We start from the raw sequence: 11,244 nt of genomic DNA, 5'->3' as shown, positions 1-11,244 counted from the left end.
AAAAAAAAAAAACAACAAAAAACCCCCAAAAACGGTTTCACTACAGTCACATCTGATATGTGTGTGTCACAAATTACAAACAAAACAAGCCATGTGTGAGGTTTGAGTCAGACCATTCCAGGACAGAACAGCTAAGAGGCAGGCAAAGAGTCTCAGAGGGAGCAGGCCTACATGTCAAATGGTGGTTTTGGACTCTCCGGGCGGGCGGGACTGGCCTTACCCGGCCGGCTGGAGGTTAAAGACAAGAAAAACAAAGAAAAAGGAAAAGGGAAAGGGAAGGAAAAGGGGGAGAAGTAGTAAAACAATAGTTAAAATGCAGCAAGGAACTGGCATCAGAACAATAGAGGATCCACAACAGAAATAAAGAGTAATAGCACTGAAATGAGAGAACTGCAACATGAATCAGGCCTGGAGGACAGCCTGCAACACAGGTGGCTCATTTAGCTCTGGTAGAAACATGACATCTGAGATGTACAGGGTTGATATATTTTTTAATTCTCAAGTTTTTGTTTTTTTTTTTTTTTTTAATACATGTAGCATGAAAAGTAAAAACCAAACCTTAAGATGAGTTGTGATCAACAACGGTTACAAGTTTCCCCAAACACGTACCATCCACATGCAAGAAAAGGCTACGGAAGAAGTCACCACAGTACCCCAAAAACACTGAAAGATGTGCTTAGTTCAAAGCAGAAATATTTTCAACAAAACACCACACAGCAAACTCCCTGAAACATGTGGCTGTCCATTTGCAAGGGGGGAGCAGCGTGTCTATTCCCCTCGCCCTGCTGGGTTCAGGAAAGTCAGCCAAAAATTGTGATGCAAGACAACTGCTGGCAGGAGCCAGTGTGTCCCCAGCAGGAATGGCCCGGCTCTGGGAGCCGAGTGTGAGCAGGTCCCATGAGCTCCCCGCACGCTGATATGTGTGCACTACCTCAGACTTCACTCTGGCAGGACTGGGCTGATCCACTGATTCCCCCCTTTACTGATCCTCCTGCCTCACTTTGATATGAAGTTGATTGCACTGTTCCCAACATGAAATTTTTGCACCTTAGAAGTCAACCTAATACACACGACATTTAATCTCTTCCTAATGGGTGTTTTGACAGTAGATTTTTGTTAAGCCACGCTTTTGTCTTGAACTACAAGGAAAGAAAACAGCTACAGCTCAGTCCTGGATGCTTCAGCTAACTGGTGCAGGCAGGACACTTATCCAGGCTAGACCAGGCAGATGGAATCACCGGACGGACAACCACCACTTGGACCTAAGGATGTCCCTGTGGCTGGTCTCTCCAAGGAGCCTGTGTACTTCAGGGATCCATGCCACTGAATGAAGGCTACTCTATGCTCACAAAGCAATACAGGACGCACGAGCGAAGACAAAGAGCTCGATCACTAGGCTAGAGTTTTACGACACACTGGGGAGGGGTGGGGGGAAGGCAGGGATATGGGATGGATGAGAGGAGTGACTGTGGCAGTGGAAGGGAGGGTGGAATGGGGAAGCCGCCAGCACGGCACTCGTTGCCAGCTGTCTACAGCCTCAAGTTATAAATCTAAGAGGGACGGTTCAGCCGGTCGGATTATGGTAGGTCGAGTAGGTGAGGCGGGGCCCCTTCTGCTGTGAAAAAGCAGGAAACAAAAACAAGAGAACACACACTGTGGTTAGCACAGCAATTGCAGTCACAACCACACATGCTTCTCCACCTCGCCTGAGCCAGCAAAAGAATGCAACCTGAGGCACAAACCCCCCAGAGTGCAGCTCCACAAACGAGGCTCACGGGCTTCTATTTGGCCTCACACTGGCCTTTCTGCACAGCACAGATCACCCTGGACTGCCAGTTTTACTTCCCTCTGAAATTTGGAAGTGCAGAGATTTACTGCCAGTAAGTGCCCTGGCTCTGGGATGAGTGGAGAAGCACGGACAACAGTGAGCTCCTGTATCAAGCACATGACAGTCACACAGCATGGATGGGGTCCTCTGAGACGCGCTGCTGCCAGAGGCTCTTGGCTGATTTGGAGGAGCACCTTCTTCCCCTGGCCTCGAGGCTACTGCAAGCCTGAGATTCCCTATTCTGACATGAGACTGATCTTGGATGTCAGGGGCAAGCTTAGGGCTTTCAGTTTTCCAGTTCTGGTGCACAGCAAATGCAGCTTCTACGTCAATAAAAGGAACTTTGGCTACTCCTACTCCATTCAGTTCCAACTCTTTTGCTGATACTTTAGCTATGTAAATGGGCAGCAATGTGTTTGCCCTCTGCATGGATTAAGTGTTCTAGAATCTCCTTCCTGTAACGGACTGGGGGGAAAAAAAAACACAACAAAAAATACAAGACAACACCCCTGACATGTCTCTCAGCTCTTTACTTGAAATATCACTTCAGCCCCAGACTACAGGCTGTAAGAAGGCTATAAATAGAAATATGTTCTGTAAGACTGAGTCCAATCTGTGTTTTTCCTTTAAAGCATGCTCCCTGCAGTGTCTGTGACCTCAACTGCATCTTGCTGATGTTTCCTTAAGATAACTAAATTGTTATTTATTATGTACCAAGTCAGAGTAGTTTTAAGGTCCAAACTGCCTGAAATGCAAAGTGCAAAGCCAACAGCATGTAGACCAAATGGAGGGGAAACCCTTGCACTGATCATACGGGACCAGGTGTCACAGAATTAATACCTCAATAATCCCAAACTGACAAGATTTAGATGACAGAATCAACTCACTGCTAGAAATGAAGGCCCTCTCTTGACACACTGGCTGAGGGGAGGGAGAGAAGACAGGCAGAGGAGGATATTTGTACCAGTGGTCTGTAATCATACTGGCACAAGAGAAGTTACACTCCTATAAATCAGGGCAAGTTCCCTCATTTAGCAAATAAACCAGAGCAACCCTCCAGTCCTGTTTATTAAACCTCAGCAGAACTTACTGCTCCAGATCTATTAAGCCCCAGATCTCAAAACAATTACAACCACTTGTTCCTTGCCTTGGGAAATGATACATAAAAAAGCTTCAGAGAGTAAAAGCACTTCCAAATGTTCTCTCCTTGACTGAAAACACCAATGCAAGCCCCCACTGTCAGCATGGCAGTCAAGTTACTGTACTGCTCTTGTACAGAAAATAACTATGGGATTGAGCTAGCCCAGAAATTACAATTACCTTGGAAGGATGCTCAAATAATACTGTTGCTCAGAAGTAAAAATTGCAACAGGATGTTACAACTGGGGAATCTGTGACCCTGAGCTTCATGGCACATGGATCTGTGCATTATCTCTAAGGGTGCCCACAGTGTAAATGCAGCCACACCAACCCTTTGGTGGCTTCTACCATCATTGGAACAGCAACAGGACCAGAATTAAAACCCTACAGAACTTCAGCTCAGCCTTTAGTGAGATGCTGTTGCACCATCACGTGTTAGAAGGCATTTTTTGAGAAGGTTGAAGGACTGTTTGCATTTCAGGAGTTTGCAAAGGTTGTGCTAAAAGCCTCTGAGGGCTTACATGAAAAGAATGCTTGAAACCACCAGAGTAAGTGAAGTGTTCTGGCAAGAGTGGCCACTTGACCCTAGCAGGATAAATAGGGCTGAAAGGAGCACAAGTAATTCACAGGTAGATGGGCTACTTTTTTATAATGTACTATGACTGATTTTTGCAGACTTATTTCTCTCAGCATTCAAAGCATTTTAGGGTGTGAGACTGTCACTTTTTAAATTTATAAGCTCTTTCTGTTGAGGTCTGCTGGAGATGCTTACAGAATCTGCCTGGTAAGACTAGAAAAGGCTGCAAACTGTTTCCCAGCACTAAAAGGGACAGAGAAATCTCTCAGGCAGCATTTATCCCCCAAATGCTGCTTCAGTCTGACTACATTGCTAGTCAAGCCTTTTTATATCACTGAAAAGACACTTTTCTCTGTCAGGACAAGGAACAAAGTTTTGCTCACACGGAAGCCTGTGGCTGTCTCCAATACATGAGATGGAAGACCTGAGTTCTGGCAGGAGCCCAGGGAAATGAGTTACAGTGACTGTCACATCCTTTAAAGTCAGTCTTTCAGGCCATACCCAGAGAGAACACTGAGCTAATCCTATCTAAGAACCACTGGGCTAATAGATCCTTACCAGTGGAACTCCCTAACAGAGGTGGGAAAACATTACCTTTATTCCCTTGGACTGCAAAAGGTTTTGGCTGTAATTTTTTGGATCATTTGGGGTTTTGGATTTTTTTGTTTGGTTGGGTTTTTTTTGTTGTTGTTGTTGGTTTTGTTCGGTTTTTTAAAATTTTTATTTCCTTGGTGCTCTTTATGCCAGATTAAAACCAGAATGCCCCATAACAGCGAGTCCCAGAATGGGGTACAGACAACAGCAAGGCTCCTTCCCGAGATTGTTCACCAGGATGCATGTTTCCAGGGCTGTCAGGGATGTCTGCAGGAGGCAGAATATCGGAGGAAACTGCTGATTGCTCCAACACCTCTGCAATGTGTCATCAGTGAGGAGGGTTGACGATGACGTCCTCAAAGATGTCAATCATGAGCAATCACTGCAATGTGGCACCTAACTGCAGTTCTGTGCAGCAGTAACAGACACCATCTACTGCAAGATGGGGGCTGGCTGTGACCCCCCTGCCCCAGAATAGTGGCTTGAACTTCTGCTATTCCTATTAAAGTAGGATTTCAGCACATGCTCCTCGCCCCCAGGTCTCTCTGCCACAACCAGCAGCAAGGGAATCTGCAGGAACTGCTGCTGCTCCACTCCTCTGTCATGAAACAACATCCACAGAGAAAGGGAGAAGGGGCCCAAAAAATCCACACCTGCCTTGTTTTGCCCTCTGTACCTCTTTGTCAACAAGGGCTGGAGGTTCCCAAGAAAAGGATTCAGGAGAATTTGCTAATGTCCCTCTTTACACCCCCACTCGACATTAACAGGATGAGCAGTACACAGCACAAACCCACACCCTGCTACATCACTGAACCACTACAATGCTGCAAAATGCAGGGAGAGAGAGGACAGGGAAATGCACAGGAGCTCAGGGCAGTGTGTTTGAGGGACACAGATAACCACATCCTTCCTCTTGCAGGGGCAGGAGGCAGAGGAGAGAAGGCAGTTTGAATGGAAGCAGGAGAGTAACCTAGAAGGTAAAGGGTCAAGGGGAGAATAGAGGGAGTTCACATCTAACTGTGATGATGGGACACAAGGATAAAAGGGAACATTCAATGTCAGAGTTATCCTGCACTCAGACATGGAAGTCCTGGTATTAATGACCCAAACTCCTCTTGACTTCCATGAGCACTAGGGACACAGTGAGGATGGGAGCACTTCTCCAGCCAGACATTAGAAGAAGAGGAGTCTGAACTATCTGCTCCCCAAGTCTCTATCTTGATCCTAACAGAGCTGAGAGACCAAATCAAACCAGAGTTTATTCAGCTGATCTTACTGTTAGTGTGGATATAAGCCAAATGAAAGACACATAGAGTTTAGACCTTGTTGCCAGAGCTCATTCCCCCATCCCACCTTCTCTATTTAGAAGCAGAGAAAGGGTCCTCCAGACCTTAAATCAGGTACTGAGGCTTTCCCAGCTCCCGCAGCTCAAGCAGCTGCTCTGTCTCTGATCAGCCAGTTTTTCTGTTCAAGACTCCTCCCTTTATGAGATCCTGGCAGAGGTGGTTCATCAGACAAGGGACTCTGTTACTAACACAAAAACTGGGCAGCAGAGGAGAGCTGCAGAGCAGTGCTGGAGAATGGGGACACAGTGACTCATGCATCGCAGCGAGAGTGCAAAACCTACCGTGGCTGCCAGTCCTCAGGGGTCACTGATAGTGATTCTGAAAGACAACACGAAATCAACATGGCAGTTCAGACAGTTCAAGGCAGAGGCCACACAGACTGTCAGGAAGGTGGAACAGAGACACAAGCGCTTGCACAGACACAGTCACACATCCCCCTCCAAACACAGCATGAGTAGGGGGACTGCAAACACACAGACACCACTCATAGCCTCATCTTTGCACACATCCAGACCCTGTTGTGCACAGCGGTGCATCAAAACCCATCCATCTGTCCACACACCTACTCACTGTTGCTCACTCACCCAAGTCCCTCACACATTCAGGCTGTTGTTCACACCAGTGTCATACCCAGATTTCAGTACCCACCAGCTGGGCACAGGTTGCTGGGCTTGTCTGTCACTGAGGATTCCTATCTTTTGACCATATTAAGTGTTAAGAAAGAGCTCAGGAAAGAGGGAGGTAACATGCAGTCCTGAGCAGTACCCAAAAAGGCATGAAGTGGGTAGAGGCTTCTTTCTGAAGGTCATAAATCATGAAATCAGCTACTCCAATCTCCTGAATAATTCAGGTCATACAGCTGTGTGACCTTATCATAGAATGGTTTGGGTTAGAAGGGACCTCAAAAGTTATCTAGTTCCAACCCCCAGCCATGGGCACAGACATCTGCCACTAAATCACTAAGGAGATAATTTGTCCCTTAAAACTGTGTGTCCAAGAACCCTTTGGGAGTTCTACTGATGTGTCCCCATTGTACTGACCAGCACAGCAGCCAGTGAGAACCATCCCTGCCAGAAGGTAACCCCGGACCCATGCCCTTGTGATGCTGATCCCTCACATTCTTTTCCTTAAACGTATCAAAAAATGGAGAACCCATTAATGCCTTCAACACATTTTTCCAATGGTTGAGTCATTCTCACTGAAACTTCCTTAATTCTCCTTCAAGTTCTTCTACCTACAATTTCTATCAAATTATTTTAAACTAAAGAGACTAAATACCTGGAGGAATACCTTAATAGACTTCTTTCCCAGGTCAAATCCTAAATGCAGACCATTGCACAGAGATAGGATCTTGGATGGTTTGTAACTTTCAGCTCCCAAAATGATGTATTTGTCAATGTGGACTTCCACAGTAAACTAAATAAATGCTAAGTACAGAAGCAGGATGGCAAGTCTTGTTTTTAGTGTCCTTAACTATATGCAGGAAAACCTTCCTGTGCAAAAAAAGGTACCATGTGGTGATTATATGTGAAAATGTATTTATATGTTTATGTTTATGAAAAAGGAGTAGTGTGACACTTGTGTGAGTTCATCATTCATAAAATCAGATGCTCAAACCAGAGGCACAAAACTGCCAAACTTCTCCACAGGCATCAATGAGCACACAAAGTACACCCAGCCATCACCACACACTTGAGTTCACTCCATACCACCAACTCCTCCATCAAAGCCCACTTGTGCTGTACACGAGAGCTTTGTTCTTCTCTCTCACACACATGCACACACACACTACACAGCCCAGTTAGCAAGGGAAAGATGGGTATTAAAAAAGCAACAATGGAGATGGCATTCGTTCACCCATGGCAGAAGGACCCGAGTCCAAGTGCTAGCAGGGAACATTCTTATTCTATATACAGGAGAGGAAGAGAAAGAGTCCCTTGTCATTGGAAATTCTCCATTCATCAGTGAACTCAAATGACAAGCTGGTATCAGGATCCGGAGGAGTCTATGAACAACTGGAAGAATCAGAGAGGGGGATCAGAGAATGAGCATCACACTTCACATCTTCTGGAATTACATTCTCAACTCCAGATCAGGGCAGTCAGTAGCATGCAATCCAACCTACCATCTCTCCTAAAGCAAGTGTTTGCTCACTCAAGCATGAAACTCTTTCCTCCTCTGCTCCAGTGCTGTTTTCCCTACCTTCCCCTAAACCCTTCTACTCATGCAAAAGGCAGAACAGCCATTAAGATAGGCCATGACAGATTTCTTCAAAAAAGGCCAATTCATTTCAGCCCATTTGGGGAATCCTATCACGATGGCCAGGTATATAGAATATTTTTCATGAGTGAAGAAATGAAACTGAGTGAATGGAGGAAGATGGAGACAGAAAGAAGCGTAAGAATACTGAAAACAAAACCACAAAGTAACAGTATATGGAAAGGCAGGGTCACAAGAAGCAGGAGCCAAAATACACAATAGAAGCATGCTGACATCTGGAGGTGCCTCCACAGTCTCTGGGGCAACACTGAGGTATGGGAGGACAAGTTACTGTGGGAGCTGCATCAAGGTGCTTAGGAAGGACTGGGGTAAAGGCACCAAGAAAGTAAAACCATTTGCATATACACCAGAAACTGGTCTAATAAAGCTGTCTGGACTCATCTACCTCTGGGCTGGCTGCAGCCTGGCAGAGACCACTTCCCTCCAAACAGGCAGCACCAAGTATGAGCTGGGCATTATCGCAGGAGGAAGACTGAACCCACTCTGCCATAGACCATCCCCAACCACTGACAGGCTGTGTGTTTCCACAGAAAATGCAAAGTTTCAGACCTGTGCCACCAGCACCCACTGGAGAGGTGTTTTCCACAAGGAAAGTGTTCCCTCTGGCATGTCACTGGGGAGTTTCTGGTTATCTTTGTTCTTTACACTGCAATTACCTCCTCTTCCTCAAGGGAAACTAAGTACCCAACACAAAAGCATTCCTGGTTCCAGACTGCTTCCTAAGTCCTGTTCAGAAACATGTATTCAGCTGCACAGAGGATAATCCCTTATTACTATGTTGAAGTGTGTCTGAAGTGACCGAACAGGAAAGGAAATGAGTTTCCTAATGGGAAAGCAAAGCTGTGTGATTTGAACCCTCTAGACTGGAAAACGTTGAAGTTGATTACGCAAGCAACAAAACTGCCTAAGAATTCATTTCCCTATCAGTGATTCTGTGATCCTCTCCTAGCCAAAATCAACTTAACAGCTTTGAAGGTCTTCCAACTCACCTTGAAGAACTCTGGGCCAAGAGAAAAGGGGCAACTTCAGACTTTGGGGAGCTCTACACAGAGGGGAATCTTACCCCAGTCCTGTGATTTATCTGGTGACTACAGGCATTGGTACAGTTGCTGTAAACCTTGGGTACAAGGTTCTCTCCCACATTCTTTACAGAGGTTTGTAGAGAAAAACAGCTGTCCCTCTGCTCCTGAGAGCTGTCTTGGCATCGCCTCATCCATACAATAAGTTCTCAGAGGACAACGATGCTCCTGCCTCTGGATACAATTCAAATATCCAAAGGCTGTACCCACACCATGCACTCCATTCTCCTCCTATGGCCCAGGCAGGCCAAGTGCTGCCAAGGCTCCGACCCAAAACCAGAACATACCCCACCTCCGTGGAGCAGTGTTTCAGGACTTACCTGGGAACACCAGGAGGAGCACGATTAGGCCGAGAAGGAACCTGAGGTGGGGGCCCAAAGGGATCAGGAGAGGCACCTGGCCTGGAGGGCACAGGGGGGGCACCACCCAGCGTGGATCCACCAGCAGGAGGTGGCCCAGGAGCCGGTCCGCGAGACCCAGGTCTGGCGGGGGGCACTGCAGGAGCTCTCCTCTGCGGCGTGGGGCTGGACGTGGGGGACCTGCCAAACAAACAAAGGCATTCAACTGCAGCAACAGCTCTGGGATCCCTCTGCCGCCAAGGCTGCCTTCAGTGTTCTCTCTTTAGCTTCACATCACTTTACACACCACCCTTTGGCTTTCAAGGGCCACACCAGGCCCCAGGTTGCCTTCAAAGCTACGTCAGCCCCATCCAACCCAAAGGTTTAGAACATCTCAACATCTCTGTAAAGATGTCCCAGGAGCCTGCCAGCAGAAATACCCAGGACTCTTCATCCACAGGAAGAAGAGGAGAAGAGGAGGGCTCCCTGTCTCAGTGGGAGGCCCCGGCAAGGCACTGAAGAGGCATCAGGCAGGTCTGCGGGGCTCCCCCCCTGAGCCTCTGGTACCTGCGTCCGGACGGTACGCTCTGCACCTGCAGCCAAGAGTCGTCCACCGGTGGGGGCATGGGGGTGCTGATGGTGCTGGTGTTGATGTCCCCGATGATGTTGAGGGCCTCTTTCAGGGCGTGGTACATGCGCAGCATTTCGTCGCGTCGCTGGGCCTGCTCTGCCGACTCCTCCATCAGTGTATTTTGGTCGCCACAGGAGTACAGGTTTGCCAGCAGCTCTGAATGGATGAAGTCCTTGGTCTGTAAATGAGCAGAGAGAGGGAATCAGTTTTCAGCATCTTTCCCCAGAACACTCTATTCTGTCCCCACCTCTTCCTTCCAAGCTGCCTTCAGCTTTTCTTCATTCTATTCCTCCCTCTCTATTTTCCCCCTTTCTGCCACTCCCACTTCCATTCACCACGGTGTGATAAGTACATTGTTTATCATGAGGTGCATGATTGTCTTCGGCATGAGGTCTCTGATGGTTTTGTTGACAATTGCCATGTAGGAATCCACCAGGTTCCTGATCGTTTCCACTTGTCTCTCCAGCTGAGGATCCATGGAGTGCATGAAACTATCTCCTCCATTCTCCTCTGCTTCACTGGCCTGCAGAAAAAAGGAGAAACAGAATGGCTCTTCAAATGTAACACAAAAGTGGCTTTTCATGAGAGCTAAGAGAAGAATAGAAGGGAACAGGCAGGAAGCGCATGCAATAAGCAAAACTTAATTAAATTTACATTTTGAGCTGTGATTGTCAATGCACAGCTCAGTTTGTACAGACTTCTCCAGCTCAGATCTGAGAAATTTTAGCAAAAAAACTGCTCTCTCAGTAGGAAGTTATTAAACAAAGGTGAAAGACAACAGGGACTCCTGACCCATGTTCACAGGTTATGGCTCTGGTGCATACTCAAAGCTCTATTATTACTTTTTAATGTCTACAGCTTCCTGAATGGTTCTTCATTTGATCTGGGCTTTGCATGACCAGAGTCAGTTAAAACCAAGAGTCATTCACCATAAATTAAGTCTCACAGGCTCTCTGCCATGTTGCATCTTTGTCCTCATTATACAAATGAGAAAACAGATACAGAGAAGTGACATAACTGCTCCTCTCAGGCTGACCACAAGAAGATGGAATAAACTAGAAAACTTTTCTATCACTTCAACTGCAAATCCTGCATCGTAAGTTATAATTATCTTTTCTTTCACACCAAGCAGATGAATCTCTTCCTGTCTGCCTGAAGTAGACAGAAGAGACAGAAGTAGTTGTTTATTCTGTAAGGTAAAACCTGGACTGTGCTGTTTGACAGCAAGCAATCTCCAAGGCTCCTCCATTTGGGATCAATTTCAAAGCATTGAAGCATGAAAGAACTGCTGCCCTCCTCCATGCTTACTTAAAAAAAATCCCTCTGGATTGTATAATGAACCGTCTTCGTTTTAAACAGCCCTAGTCTGAACAATTTGCCATGTAGGAAATGGCATCTCTTTTGTTTTGGGGAACGAAATATATGAGAAAG

At 46.6% G+C, this 11,244-nt stretch overlaps 1 protein-coding gene across 9 annotated transcripts in view; it reads right to left on the bottom strand.

Moving 5' to 3' along the window:
- Positions 1-11,244, bottom strand: part of DNM1 (dynamin 1) — a gene marked incomplete at its 3' end in the record, with an annotated part of 65,819 nt that continues 54,575 nt past the window's right edge. For 3 of the 9 annotated variants that reach the window (XM_082294991.1, XM_082294990.1, XM_082294988.1), the window contains 4 exons: positions 10,166-10,336; positions 9,750-9,991; positions 9,165-9,383; positions 1-1,615 (listed from right to left, as the gene is read on the bottom strand). In XM_082294991.1, the coding sequence (XP_082151117.1) occupies positions 1,543-1,615; positions 9,165-9,383; positions 9,750-9,991; positions 10,166-10,336 (705 nt within the window). Of the gene's footprint in view, positions 1,616-5,781; positions 5,804-9,164; positions 9,384-9,749; positions 9,992-10,165; positions 10,337-11,244 lie in introns of those variants that run through there. The other 6 variants (XM_082294993.1, XM_082294989.1, XM_082294994.1 and 3 more) reach the window with 3 other exon arrangements.

This window comes from Coloeus monedula (assembly GCF_965178545.1).
Source record: "Coloeus monedula genome assembly, chromosome: 21".
NCBI classification, from domain to species: domain Eukaryota; kingdom Metazoa; phylum Chordata; class Aves; order Passeriformes; family Corvidae; genus Coloeus; species Coloeus monedula.
The sequence above is the reverse complement of the archived record's forward strand: the minus strand, read 5'-3'. Positions and strand labels throughout refer to the sequence as shown.